Consider the following 15,546-nt stretch of genomic DNA (forward strand, 5'->3'; position numbering starts at 1 on the left):
ACTTTGCCAAGGATGGAGGTGAGACTGACTGGTCTATAGTTGCCCAGGTCCTCCTTCCTCCCCTTTTTAAAAATGGGGACCACGTTGGCCCTTTTCCAGTCCTCCGGGACCTGGCCCGTGCGCCACGAGCGTTCGAATATTCCCGCCAGTGGCTCTGCAATGATGTCGGCCAGTGCCTTCAGCACCCTCGGATGGAGCTCATCCGGGCTTGCCGACTTAAAGGCATCCAGTTCTTCCAAGTGACTCTGCACCATCTCAGGGTCTACGCATGGAAGTCTGGCGCCTTGCTGCTGTCTCTCTACAACCCCAGTGAGAGACGCACAGCTCTACAGAGTATCTACAGATACAGTATCTACAGAGTATCTACAGCTACGCTCTGCGGACCCCAATTGCAGCTGCTTGCAGCCTCCCCACTGTCTGCCACAAGCAGCCCAGGCTCTGGACAGGCCCCTGCTGCCTATCTAAGAGCCCGAGCTGTTTGCGGCAGGCAGCAAGGAGGTTGCAAGCCAGTGTACTGAGGTCCGTGGAGCTTAGCTACTAGGTACTAGTCCCCCCCTAACCCCCGCACCCCACTGCTGTCCACAAGCAGCCTGGGGGTTGCCATACCAAGTAATCATGTAACTGTTGTAATTACAACAGGTTAAACGGATATTTTCTTTAATCAGTATTTACAGCCCAAATGCACATAATGTATGGTGTATGCATGCTGTACACACTACCACAGGTTTCCTTCGCTTTATGCTGTACATGCATTCCTGGAAAACGGCACGTAACTTGATTACGCATACAATGTAACAGATAGGGATACGTTCCAAGACCTAGACTGTACTGACCCTCAGACCCATTTCTACCACTTTTACAAGACAACTGTGGTACTCACCAACAGCAGACAGTACACACAAGCACAGGGTGGTGGTGAATGTTACCATAACGGGGATGGCAACTACAGAGACACCTGTCGCAGACAACGAGCGAAGAGCACTGATCCACATAAAAGACTATATTTTGGTGTGCGTCACTCCCACAATGCACTGCAAAGCAGCTGACTGCAGACTTCCACCACACCAATTGCATAAGAGTGAATTTACCTTGCATATAATGAATTTTTGGTATAAAAAGGGTCATCGTGTAAGAGCGAATTCACACATACAGAACCTCCATAAAGCGAAGGAAACCTGTATACTCCATATAGCATATACTCACATATCTCTCACACACAGATAGGACAGCGGTTTTCAACCTGTGGTCCATGGACAACTGGCGGTCTACAGACTTATGTCTAACAGGTTGGTGAATGAGCACTACGATCTATCAAAAGTGTCTGAATACCCCCACTTAAAACTGCGGGGCTCTGCACCTCCATTCGAAATTTTTTAGGGGTCCACAAGTGAAAAGAGGCTGAAAGCCAGGGCTCAGTGCATTGCCCATTGGTCTCCCTGGTTGAGAATTGCTCTTTTTGGGGAACTTGTGGGAATCTAATGAAGTCCACCCTATCCCCGGGAACGGGAGGGCTGTCCAGGGGCCTGGCACAGGCCTGTCTCACTTGGGGTGTCCTCCTCCTTTACTCCACTTCTCCCCCAGCCCCCCACCAGGGCATTTAGGCCGCACACCTTGCCACCTGCCTGCTCCGGCCCTCAGGCTCTCCCCAACCCGCTCCCTCTCGCCCAGAGGGGCGAAAGCTGGAGGCCGCCCCTTCCCCGCGGGCCCCGCACCCGGCCCGGCCCGCACCTCCTCCACGGTCATCTCCTTGTAGTCGATCTCCTCGAAGTTGAGCACCGGGGGGGTCTCGATCATGTCCGCCGAGGCGGCCGCAGACATGCCGGGGCCGGGCCGGGCCGGGGCGGCGCGGGCTCAGCGGGGCCGGGCCGGGGCTGGCGGAGGCGGCCGCATCCGAGGCGCTGGCGGGCGCCCGCTGCGCTCCGCCGGCCTAGGCCGCGCCCGGGGCCTGCGGCTCGCGTTGCCTGCGAGGCCCCGGCGGAGCGAGTGGCGGGGCCGGGGCTCGCCGCCTCCGCCAGCCCCGGCGGGGCTGAGGCGGGAAGGCGCCGCTCAGAGCCGGGAGGGGGGCACTCGGCAGCTGCCGCTAAGGCCGCCGGAGCGGGGCCATGGCCTGGCGGCGCCGCCTCCTCCTCCCCCGCGCTCGGCCCGGGAGCCCCGCGCAGCGCCTGGTACCTCCTCCTCCTCCTCCTGCCGGGGCCGGGCCGCCAGGGGGAGCCGCCGCCGCCCGAGCTGAGGCAGGCGCCGAGGATGCCCCGCCCGCCCCGCGCTGGCCCTGGTCCGCAGGGAGGCGGGAGGAAGGTCCCGCCACAGCAAGGCCGGCTCTAGGCTCCCCCTCCCCCACTCGTACCCCCTTGAGCCCTACGGAGAGACACAGCTGTCTGCAGAGGTTAGGGAGCGCCCTCAGATGTGCGCGGCTCCCCGCGCCTTCTCCCGACGGCTACAGATAGACGTGGCTCTATAGCCTGAGATGGAAGGAAGTGTATCGGGATGTGTGTGTTTGCACACACACACACACACACACTCTTCTATCTGTAAATCTATTTGTAGATGTAAGGAAGTGCACTGGGATGTGCGTCTCTGCACCCCCCCCCCCCCTTAAATCTATAGATAGGAAGTATCTCTCTAGCCTGAGATGGAAGGAAGTGTACTGGGAGGTGTTTAACCCCCCCCCCCCGCCTTAGCTCTATAGCTAGAAGTAAACACACACACACACCCCCTTAGATCTATAGGTAGAAGCACACACCCTGAGAGGTCTGTAGATAGAAATATCTATCTGTAGATGTAAGGAAGTATACCTGGCTGTGCATGTCTGCACCCCCCCTTAAATATATAGATAGAAGTATCTCTCTAGCCTGAGATATAAGTAAGTGTACTGGGATGTGTCTACATGCCCCCCTCCCCCCCCCCGCCCCCTCCTTTGATCTATAGATAGAAACACATACACATACCCTTAGATACATACGCCCTTAAATACCCCCCCCTTAGATACATAGAAGGAAATATCTATCTATCTGTAGACGTAAGGAAGTGTACCCAGATGTGCATCCAGACAGACACACACACAGCCCTTAGATCTGTAGCTAGAAATATCTCTCGCTGTATCTATAGATGTAAGGAAGTATACTCAGATGCGTGTCCAGACAGATACACACAGCCTTTATAGATCTGTTGATAGAAATATGTATCTATAGATGTAGGGAAATATACTCGAATGTGCATGTCTGCACACACAGGCACACGCACACACACATCTATAGATAGAAATATCTATCTATAGATGTAAGGAAATGTACATGTATGTGTGTCTATATAAACATACCTCTGTTAAATCTATAGATAGAAATAACTCCCTAGCTAGAGATGTAAGGAAGTGCATTCCTATGTGTGTCTACATACATACACTCAACCCCTCCCTCCTTAAATCTTAGATAGATATATCTACCTATGGATATAAAGGTAGCATACTCAGATGTGTGTGACCATACTCTTCCCCCTTCTTAAATCTGCTGGCAATAAGGGATTGCTTTCTTTAAGTCATATTTTCTTCCTTATGTCCTAGTATCTGCCTGTCTTCTAATATTTTTAACTTTAATGGTCATATGATTATAAAGAAACCTTGAAATGTGAACCACGTGTTACAGATAATATCACTCTGCTGGGTCGGCAAATAGCCTAAAAGATTAGTTCGGGAAAGTTGGCTGTTCTCACTCACACTAATGGGGTGTTAGCTCTGAAATTGAAGATGACAGTTTAAATGTCACTATTGATCAAACAACAAATATGTTATCCCATCCCAAAATGCTGCGTGGGGAATTCAATATCAAAATAACTAACACAAGGGCTAATGTGCTGATTGCATTACTTATTTTCTGATTTCATTAGAAGATTCTATTATTACATTTTAAAGGAAACTACCACTGCCATATTATTCTAGATTAACGCCAGTGAAATCAATGGATTTTTACCAGCATAAACCTAGAGTAACACAGTGGTATATCAGGCCCTCTACCGGCTTTTTTTTCTTTTCTCTGGGGTGGGAGAGACAAAGTAAAAGCTGGTGATCCCACATCTACCCTTTCTTGGCTGCACTAGCCCCTAATATCAACTCTAGAGTTTGTAAAAAGCAGCTGGAATTAATCACTTGCAGTCCATATAACAAAAGAGGGTTGTGTTTAGGTGATTACCACTGTATGGTGTTCAGGAGTGTGGTCTTAACCATTAGTCCATGTTAGCTTGGAAAGGGCTTTAGATTGTGAGGTACTCAAAGCATGGACCACTCTTTTTGGATAACAACTATTAACAAAATCTCGTTCTTATGAAAATCATAACAAGTTCAATATACAGGTAGTTCTCAGACTTACAACATAATTGGTTCCTGAAAACGGCGTCTTAAGTCGAAACGTAACTCAGAACCAATTTTCTCATAAGAAACAATGTTATAAATAGGGGATTGGTTCCTGAACCAAGGCCTGGTACCTTATTTTCACCAAAAATAACCCAGAATTTTGTATTCGATCAATTATAGATGAGTAGCACAGCTACATTAATGTATTTATATTGTAAATAGCAACATATTGATTTGGAAGGACTTCTCTGAGGTGACTTTGTTGGACTTTTTGAAGGGTTCTTGGCTGGAGTCTTTTCAGGAGTCTTGCCTGCAGGTTTTTCTGGAGCCTTGTCTGCTTTCTTAAAGAAAGCGTCCAAGGAAGTTTGGACAGATGTTCTCCAGGGAGATGGGTGACACAGCGACTTGTTCACTGTCATGGCGTCACATCAGGTCAAGCGTTGTAAAGTCAAAACTGGCATCAGAAAGTTGAAACAGTGTCAATTTATAAATGTTGTAAGTGTGAAACATTGTAACTTGAAACATTGTAAGTCGAGGGAGGGCTGCCTGTATACCTATTTCCAGATTCTTTTAAAATATATCAAAAGGCTTTTAAATACACTAAAAATATATATTCCTTTCCATAGCAATTTTTATCAGTGTTGTACAGATTGTTGACACAGCTGTTTAATTTTTCTACTCTGTACCACTTCACATTGCTATGAGAGCAGAAGAGAATAGTGTTTTAAGTGTTCGATACTCATACTTGAGGCCAGATTTTTAAAGGAGCCCAGTACCTACTGGTTCCCATCATGAGATTGATGGCTAGCTCTTCAGAAGAGCCAACATGTTGATCAGTTCTCAAATTCTGTCTCTAGATCTGTTGCTTTGTTCCATGGCATGGTTTTACTTTCTTGGACCTATGTCTCCATTGTTTTTTATCTGATCTTCTATATTGGCACAAGACACTCAGATGACATTGGAATAACAACTGCATTTCATAACATAATTTAAAGAGATGAAAATTTAGCCAAAAATAGAAACAAATGCAACCCTCCCCTACAAAACAAATGGGCCAATAGTTGCCTTTTTCAACCCATTCTGATTACAAGAAGCATATTTAGATTACCCTGTTATATTATTTTAAGCCCTAAACACTGCTCCCTCTGATTAATCCAAGCCAGTAGCAATCTTATCAATTAATCACAATTTATTGTTTAGTAAAATGTCTATTTTGGAATATTTCTCCTTTCCAGAAACTGTAAGGCTACTCCCTAGACACCTTTTGTTGTTTTTGAAAACACATATTTCAAAAACACATTTCCTTCCACAGTTCTGGCTTACTGCATAAAGCCATTTACGTTATATTTAATTTCTAAGGCTAACTGAATCTGAGGAGTGAGTCTTCCTGCATATAATGTCCTATGAACATTATACAGTAGTGATATTCATTTTGTTCACAAGCTAGAACATGGGTTTGTGGGATATTGAGAAAATGAGATAATAGTAAGATTAATGGAAGGTTTGGCTTGTTTCATGACTCAAAGGCCTCTTTTGAGAATACATATCAAGCAAATTCCAGTTGCTGCCAAGTATATTTTTGCCCTGTTTTTCTTCTACAGTCATGCTACCTTTATTTTTTGTTGATGAGAGCAAGGAACACAAAGGAGAGAATTCCAATTATAGTTGTTTGTAAGGTTCACTTGCTTTCAGAAATGGCTGTAGAAATATGTATCACAATAATAACAAGCTCTCTGTTTGCAAAAGCAAAATCACAATCCTTATCAAAATCTGTCACCATTGTGAAGATAAGTCTTAAACGATGGTATAATTTAAGTTATTCATTTCTTTTTTTTTGACTGACACAACTTTTAATTAGTACTATGTTAACTTTGAGGGCTTAGTATCACTTGTATACTACTAAGCAAAAGGATTTCAAATATTTCTTACATATAACGGCATGCAAAGAGAGAAAGAAAGCTTACTAAAGTAATTAAAAAAAAATCATTGAGCCTATAGGTTTTCATCTGCACCCATCACACTTGGGGTGCTTTGAGAGGAAGGATATTCTCCTGGTTAGGGCAGTAGCTTAGAACTCAGGAAACCAAAGTTCAATTCCATGTTTTGCTGTGGACAACTATGCCATTTGGGTCCCCTCCTACCAGAGATACGTCTGCTTTGTAACCAGAGACTGTCTAGTAAAAATTCAAAGACAGTTATGGGAACAGGAGCTAAAACCCAACACTCTTCTTTCCTGGGGGAGTGCCCTCTTTACTGGACTACTGAGTGAGCTATTATGCTATTCCTTCTTGCTTACTTCCTTGTAGGCTCATGAATCTTGTCCCTTTTAGCTGTCCAGCGGGTCACGTTCAGCAGGATGCATGGCCCCCTCCTCAGTGGCTAGGGTACTTTCCTGGAAAGTGGGAGATGTAGGTTTGAATCCCAGCATGGAGAGGTGGGCCGAGACTCCCAGATCTCCCACTTTCTAGGAAAGTGCTCTTGCCTTAAGGCTATTGGGAAAAAGGTGGGCACTACTAATGATTTTCAAGAGTGAACTGAAACAGGGTCAGAGTGATTTTCAAGAGTGAACAGGATACTGAACTTTATGCTGCAGTCAGTTAGGGCAGGAGTTTTTAACCAGGGCTACGCTTGCCAATCGGCCTTGGGGGACTCCCTCCTGCTTGTTGACCGGCTGCTGGGATACTATTCCCCACCCCTCCCCGCTTGTCTGACTGCCGTGGGACTCCTGCCTTGTCGATTGGCCACTGGGGGTACAATGACCCAAAAAGGTTGAAAACCCTGGAGTTAGGGCTTTGAGGTTCAGACCGAAATCTACACTATAAGTAAAGATCCTGACACGATGAAAGAACACCTTTCAGAACTGAGTCAGACTTCTGAGCTCTGACGGGGAGAGGGATTTCATGCACACCCCTGGGCCTCATGTTCCTGTTGGCTTACTTTAGGGCAAGGTTACTTTAGGCTTACCTTAGGCCATGGGCAAAATGGTGGATCTGGCTGGTAGCTGGACTCCATTTCCCAGCAGCACCTGCCCACGTGACTGGGGTAGGTTTCCATGGAGACCCCAGCAGCAGCTGTGCTGTGATACTGCGAGGCTGGGGTTTCTGTGGAGACTGCCCCAGCAGCTCTGGCAGGGCACACATCAGGGTGCGGAGCTGCTTCTGGAGCCAGGCGGTGACAGCGTGGTCCAGAGTCAGGGCAGAGCCACTATCTACAGCCTGCATGCCCTGGGCAGGGTCGTGAAGGCAGTGGATCGCGACTCTGGCACAGCTCCTTGCAGTGCTAACAGCCTGGTCTAGACCAGGGGCAGAGCCACGATCTGCTGCTTGTCCCTGCCTGAGGCATGCAGACTGCAGATTGCAGCTCTGTCTTGACTTTGGACCATGCTGTCACCACCGCAAGATCCCAGCCTCGATCCAGAGCAGCTCTCTGCCCTGCCACATGCCCTGGTCCTGGGGGGAAGGGGCTTTTGGGACTATAGGCACCCTAAAATTCCCTGTAGCAACCCCTCCCGCCCGTGTAGGGCAGTGCTGTCACTGCTGTCTGCCCTGCACAGGCAGTGGCAGCTGAGCCTGCCCCGCTCCTGCCCACAGCACAGCCCCCCCTCAGCCCCCACACCAGAAAGAGGCTGGTGCCACTGCTGCCTGCCAGCACTGCTGGGGCTGGTCTCCACGGAAACCACGGCCCCGTGCTATCACAGCCTGGCTGCTGCTGGGATCTCCATGGAAACCGGCTCCAGGCATGCGTGCAGGGGCTGCTGGGAAATGGAGTTCGCTGCTGGCTGGATCCAGCCTGTGGGCCCGACTTTGCCTGCACCTGCTTTAGGTTTTGCTGAGTGACTAGTCAATCTGGATCAGTCATGGGAAGCATCCCATTCACTATTTAGGAAGTCAAGATGCCTTACACCATCTAAATTTTAGGTGTTGCAATGCCTAAATTGAGGTACCCAGGAAGCTGCCTTAAGATGTGGCCACCAGGAATGCTCTTGAACATGCCCTGTCTATTCATTCCCTCTTTTGTGTTCCAAAACAAGAAATGTGGCAGTGAATCTGTTCCAGGGATGTCCCTACCTGGTGCCAGAGGCTGAAGTCCTAAGAGCAATCTACAGAGCAGGTGCACCAGTATATTTCTTTGTTTGGATCATGCAAATAGGAATGTGTGGGTAGTGCATTCCTGCTGCAGACACAGGGTAGGCAGCAGCTCCCTAGGTATAAAATGGGAAAAGCACTAAATTCTGTGCCTGTATAAAACTAGTTTGAAGATCATAGTGGAGATGGGATCTACTAGAGCAATATACAATGCAGGGACCACAGATTTCTGAAGACTGTCTACCTTAAGGCTGGTCCAGCAACATTTCATCTACCTTCCTATATTATGACACGGTTTTTGCCACCACCCCAAGCACGGAGCCCAGTCCTTCATATTAAGTTGCCGTGAGAAAATTGCCCTGTGATTAGATTGGAAGAAAAGGGGTTGGGAATGGTACTGGAGAAAACTTCAGAGGAGGGAGAAGTTCTAGGAGTCTCAGACTGTGCTTAGAGTCTAGGACTGGACCATGTGTCTAGTGGGGCTAATGTGTCCTTTTTCCTGTGTCCATTTTTTGAAGACCTTTTTCAGAGATGGAATTGGAGAACAGCCTGGAGACAGAGCATTAAAGGAGATGGATCCTCTGCCAGACAAGCAGTGGTTTAATTGTGTGGTTATTATTAATTTATTATGAAGGGATAAGCCGGGTACACCCAAGGGTGTGCCCTATTCTCAATCAGATGGGACTGGTAGGCAGGAGGGAGTGCTGTGAGGGGGATGCCAGAATTTCGAGCAGATCTCTCTTTCTACAATAGAGTTAGCCCAAGCCCAGAATTCTCAACTATATACAGTTTACTGAATTATCAACATATATATATATATATATATATACACACACACACACATATACATATATATATATACACACACATAAAACTCTTTAAGATATAATTATAGATATAGATACAAATATACATATACAGGTCTGTTAGCTGGAGGAAGTCTGCCCTAGGGAGAGTGTTCAGGTAAGTACCCATGCCTCAGGCCCAGAAGAGGGGTAGATCCCAGGACAGTCAATCCAGCAAGTTTATACCCAAAGTGGGTTAGCTAATAAAGACATACTGACAGAGCCCATTATACAGAATTAATACATCCAACTATTTATAACACCAACAACAACAATAGATACCGAATAGGAAACATAACTATACCAGATATTAGACACACCTTATCTGGGTTCCAACCACTTGGTCCCTCAAATGGGATAGGATCTTCTCCCCCTAGGCCCACTCCATGCAGAGTCCCTTGCCTGGGGGTGCCTCCCCTGCGGGATCCGGGTTCCCAGTAACTCAGGGTCCTTCCTCTGTGGGCTGTCAATCTGGCCTCTCGGTCCCCGCACCGTGTCAGGCCTCCTGGAGCCATTGGCTTTGAGTTGAGGGTTCTTCCCTCTGGGCCCTGTGCCCTGCGTTGGGCACCCAGGGAGCTCCTATGGGAGCCGAGCAGCCCCTGCCCACGTGGCTGGGGTGGGTTTCCATGGAGACCCCAGCAGCAGCTGTGCTGTGATACTGCGAGGCTGGGGTTTCTGTGGAGACTGCCCCAGCAGCTCTGGCAGGGCACACATCACTGGCTCCAGTTCCCCAGCCTCATGCCAGGGGTCTTTCCTCTTCCCGGGCCCTGCTCTGGGCACCGGGGTTCTTTTAGTGTAATGCTGAGCCACACTGTAGGGCTCTGGTTATCCAGCCTAGTGCTGGGGCTAACTTGAGCAGCCTTTAGCTGCTCCTAGGGCCGACTGTCCATGCGCTGACCTGTGCACCGTGTGGGGCCTGAGCAGCCTCGAGCTGCTCCCAGGGCTGGCTCTCCATGCGCCAATCCACGCACCATCAAGGCTTAAGCGGGGCCCAGAAGATGGTCTTTTCTGGAGCTCCTCTTTCCTCGTTGTCCCTTGCTGTATTCGCCCAGCGTGCTCAGCACACTGGGCTTTTATTTACACTTGAGGCCACGCCCCTGAAGTCTGCTGGACTTGCAAAGCGCAGTCTTCAATCAGGTCCAGGGGCTCCTTACATTCCACCCCCCCTCCAAGTAGGAGTGGGGCAAGCCCCTCCCAGCTGTTACCTGATTGGTGGAAATGTTCCACCAGTCTGAAGTGTCCTTCTCCAAGCTGGGCTTGCCAGGCAAAAGCAGTGAGCCTGCCACAAAGGGGAATGGTAACAAAAGTAGGAAGGCTTTCCAGTCAGTAAAAATTGACCATAGTGCTTAGTCTCCTGGAAATCAGCTCAGCTCTCAGCAAGTCTTTGCATCTTAGCTCAGCATCCTGGTAATGTTATCCAAATAGACTCTACTCCCCACCAGTCCTCCCACTTTTGGCACATGTTGCTTTGTGTTTTGCACAAGGGTTACCCAGTCTAGGTACCCCAGCCTGATATAACATTGACACTTTTATTGGTAACTTGCCACCCTGCTTGCAGTAGCTGCAATAGAAGGGGAAAAGGGGAATTTCAAGTATATTAGTCTGACCTCAATAGAGTACAAGGCCTGAGAACAAGTGTTGAAGGAAAAATAAGAGATATGGAGGTTAGTGGAAAACGGGATAAAAATGCAATGTAGATTTACAGAATGAAGTGTGAAGGTTGCAGACTTGAACCCATGGCTTAGGCCTGACCAGCACAGCTATGCATCCCACCCTGCCATTAGATGAGGTCTGCCTAATGCCTCCAGCGGTGCCTGAAACTCTGCCCTCTTTCTGATCCCTGAGTGGCTGGCTCCTATCTCCCGACTCTCACTTTCCCTCTATAAGAGCAGGGAGAAGAATAGGAAGTGGCTTGGTAATAGGGCCTTTTCTGATTCTAGATTGCATGTTGCTAACTTGTTTGCCTCTGAACATCCTGGTTTTCTAGTTTGGCTTGCTCAGAGAGTTTGCTGTCCCCTGGCCTTCTGGTTTCCTCATTTGGCTTGCTTGTGGACTTTGCTCTTCTTTTCTCCTCCCACTCTTTCCTCAGTCCACTAACATTGCTCCCTGATTGGCATCCCAGGTCTGGCTGCCTATGTTCTGGCACTAACAGGAAGATCATACCAGACTAACCCAATATTTTTTAATTAGATAATTGAATTTCTAGAAAAAGAAAATGAAGTATAGTCAATCTATATGGACTTCAGTGTTAAATTAGAGAAGATGGTGGTTAGTAGGAGACCCATGTGGTGGGTATAAAGGAGATGAAGGTGTCTTAAAGGGAGAGCAAAAGGAGATGTTGGTTTGTAGGGAGGTTACTAGTGAAGTATCTGTCTTGTCATGAATCTTATTTAATACTTTCACTAATGATGTAGGCACAGAAAGAGGAAGCCTGCTAATGACATCTGCTCATGACACAAAATTAGGAGGCATCATCATTACAGCATAGAGAAGATAAATTGAATCAGAATATCAAACCAGAGGAACTCAATGATCTTGAATAGGATAATAAAAAATACCATAATCAAATATAAGACTATGGTGAATGTAAATTGTCTCACCAACAGTTAGATTCTACACATTATAAACTTCTTATAATTTTTCACATATGGAATCTTATTATTGGAAGTTCATCTTAAACTTGTCCCCCCTGCTACTGCAGGTGGAGGGGGCAACAAGTGATGAGGGGGTCAGTAATGGGGCAGGTGGTGGGGGACAGACAGTGGGCGAGTCAGTAAGGGAGCATGTGGTACAGGAGATGGAGGGCAGTAATGGGGCAGGTGGTAGGGGGCAGGCAGTGAGGCAGGCAACTTGCTCCCTGCTGCCTGTCCCCACTCCCAGTTCCTGATTCCCCCTTTCTTTCTCTATGCTGCTTCTGCCACCTGCTGCATTAGGTCCCCACCCCTCTTCCTCCCATCTCCTCCCCCCCTTCTCCTTGAAGTCTCTCTCCCCCGTGCTTGCCCCTCAACCTCCCATCCCCATAACTTTGCTCTACACTGGCAGGCTTCATCTCTGCTGCAGCCTAGGGCATGGAGCACAGCTCTAACCCACCCTGTAGCATTGGTGTGTATCTAGCCCTGCTGTTCCAGTCTGTCCCCATAGCAGCAGTGACAGGGAGCCAGCACTGCTACTATGGGGCTGGGAGCCAGAGCCACAGCAGTTACCTGCCCTCCCCCATGCCCCCTTTCCTCTCCCCCCACAGCTGCCTTTTGCTCAGTTGTAAGGTGAGAGGCTTCTCCCCCCATGTTAAATGGGGGAAACAAACCTCATCTTCTAACTGAGTAAATACAGTAGGGTGAAATTTAATAGAATGGACAAAGTCATGCACTTAAAGATTACTTTCAAGAATTTCTGCTGTAACCTAGATGCTTGTCACTCGTGACAGAAGGAGAGAAAGGCTGAAGCAGGTTAATTGATCCCAGGATTACTATGACCCACTAACATGATGTGGTCCTGAAAAAGGCAAATGCAATCTGGTGAGGCATTTCCAGAAGAGAAAGGGAAGAATTAATATCATTGCACAAAGCCCTGGTGAGACCTCAGTTAGAATACTGTGTACCTTCCTGGTTAACCCATGTGCAAGAAACATGAACTCAAACCAGAGAAAGTCCACTGAGAGGCTCAGGGGAAAACGATAGGAGACTAAAAGAGTTTGGCTTGTTTAGCATAGCAAAATAAAGGCTGAGAAGTGATATGATTTGGTCCTTATAAATATGTCAAGAAGGTAAACACCAAGGAAAGAAGAAAATTCTTAAGTTAAAGGACAGTGGGTATATACTGGCCATAAATAAATTCAGGGTGGAAAATAGAAAGTTTTGAACCATCAAACAGTGAGATTCTGCAACAACCTGTCAGCAAGAATATCGGTAGTGAAAACCTTAACTAATTTTAAGATGAAGCTTGATTGTTTGATGTGATAGCAAAAGACTGGTCTTGATAATGCAGGGGGTCTCTGAAGTTTTGTGTTTCTGCATCCCCCTCATCCCTAACCAGTTTCAATTTTTAAAATTATTTTTATTTTTTTTTATTATTTCAGAATGTATTATTATGCTCTTCTTTATCTGTGGCTATTTTGATACAAGGAGTTATGGAAAAGTCCAGGGGGAGAAGATGAAGTAAAAGCGTACCAGTCTGATAAAAGTACAAAATAGTTTTGGTGCAGCATAAGGGGAGAGAAAATGGATGTCCTTTCATTTTCTTGGAAGGCACTTTGCCTTCAAGGGTGGCTAAGTGATTAATGCATATTGCTGTTGCTCCAAAGGTGTGAGTGCAAGCTTTGCTGTGGGTTTTTACTGACAAATTCCTGTTTTGATGCAATAGTGAACATATACCTGGTCACTTGGGCTGGGGAATCAGAGGCAGCCAGATGTGATACTGGCTATATCACCCCACTGTATGTCTTAGCTAGGCTCACTTGCTTGGCTGCTAGGCTCAGGCAACTCTGAACAGAGGCAGGGCTCTCAAGTAGTGTGGTTAAAGGGATAATAATTGTATGGGTTCTGACATTTTTCTAGGGATAGACAATCATTTGGAATAATACAAAACAGAAAGTGGGAAAGGATGTGGGAGGAGATGATGCTTGCCATTCTCCTTGAGAATGACATGAGTAATAGGGGTAAGGACTAGTGTTGTTTGAATGAGTGCTCACCATAATGATCACTCAAAAGCATCCCAAAGAACCACTTCCATCATTATCACTATCACCTGACTGCAGATTCTCTTCTGACACCACATGCTGTTACTGAAAAACTAAGAAACTACAGTCAACCCTGACCTGTAAAACCCTAATCTGCCACAGGTGAAGCACTAGGATCACAGCAGCCAATGTCCTGTTGCTGGAAGGTTCGTTAACGCTCAAGAGATCTCAGGAAGAGGGCCATGCCCCCTGCTACAGAGGAAAATGAAACCTCCACAGTCCATATCAATCTGACCATGGAGTAAAATGCATTTTTGACTGTAGCAGAGCTATGCTCCAGGGGCAACTGTAACACCCCGCTAGTGTCCACACAACTCCTGCCCCTACTCCAGCACCTTGGAATACTCTTCCCATTCCTCACCTCTTTTTCATGGCAATGTGGCAGCGTACTATTGGTGCCTGCCACTTTAAGGGCTGAGCCAAACAGCCAGCAGGTGCTTGATTGCGGTGACCGTTTTAGATCCCTGGCTGCCTAAATAAACAGAGCAGTTCGTTGCTGGCAGGCCAGGAAGTAACATTGCCTGGCTGCATGCAACATCTTGGAGGTAAGGGCAGGAGCTATAGGGGATGGTTTGGAGGCTCCTGGTCCTGGACATGACCTAAAACTGCACCCTGCCAGGAGTGGGTGGTCTGGTGGGGTTTCCAGTGGTGCGGAAGCCTCCAGGAAATGCCAGGCCAGTTACCACCCTGGTGAAAGGTGAGTAGGGGTGCCTTAACCCCAGCTCTCACCTTTGGGTGTGCTATTTGATCCATCTGATCCAGGGAAAGCCAGGTAAGTTTCAGGAAGTGCCTGAGCCTTCTGGGGTGAGTGACCCTGCGGGGCCAGGCATGCTTCATGAAGCACCTGACCTGGGAATGGGGGACCCCAATCCCTGAGTGCAGGCAGGAAGTGTAGACCCAACCGAGGGACTTGACTAGTCAGTGCTGGGGCCAGGACCAGAAGGTTCAAAAGGGCCAGGGTCTCACTGCAAGGGCACCCATATAGAACAAAGAAGCTCGGGGTCCCAAGTGACCTGAGATGGGGCCAGGGCTTATAGGGAAGCCAAAGATCCCATGGAGCGGGCCACAGCTAATGGGCGAAGGGGATGGTAGAGTCGACTGCCTGAGATGCCATCTGCGAGGCTTGGGCCATGATGTAGGAGTGGAATGGAGCTGCAGATAGCCCCCCTCCCCCAATATCGGGGTGTTTAATGGGCAGCCTCCCACCTAATTAATACCTCAATTATGTTCCATCAAGGCATGGCAGGTGAGACCGGTGGGCAGCGTGCCCAAAGGCAGGTGGGGAAACCAGCACTGCAGCTAGTCTGGGAGCCCCACTTTGCCACAGGCAGCCCTTCAGATATTTGAAGACTGTTATCATGTCCCCTCCTAAGCACCTTTACTGCAAGCGCAATATGCTTGGCTTCTTAATCTCTCCTCGTATGACTTGTCTTCCAAGCCTTTTATCGTTTTTGTCACCCGTTTCTGGACCCTCTCTAACTTCTCCATGTCCATTTTAAAATATGGAGCTAAAAACTACATGCAGTACTCCAGGTGAGG

General features: G+C 47.8%; 1 protein-coding gene across 5 annotated transcripts in view; it reads right to left on the bottom strand.

Moving 5' to 3' along the window:
• MAP3K7 (mitogen-activated protein kinase kinase kinase 7) overlaps positions 1–2,181 on the bottom strand; it is a 72,361-nt gene extending 70,180 nt beyond the window's left edge. For 2 of the 5 annotated variants that reach the window (XM_059732089.1, XM_059732085.1), the window contains exon 1: positions 1,729–2,181. In XM_059732089.1, coding sequence (XP_059588072.1) covers positions 1,729–1,818 — 90 coding nt within the window. In that variant the 5' untranslated portion in view covers positions 1,819–2,181. The remainder of the gene's footprint in view (positions 1–1,728) is intronic. The other 3 variants (XM_059732099.1, XM_059732098.1, XM_019496806.2) reach the window with 2 other exon arrangements.
• Positions 2,182–15,546: the final 13,365 nt, after the last annotated feature.

This window comes from Alligator mississippiensis, chromosome 1, assembly GCF_030867095.1.
Source record: "Alligator mississippiensis isolate rAllMis1 chromosome 1, rAllMis1, whole genome shotgun sequence".
NCBI classification, from domain to species: domain Eukaryota; kingdom Metazoa; phylum Chordata; order Crocodylia; family Alligatoridae; genus Alligator; species Alligator mississippiensis.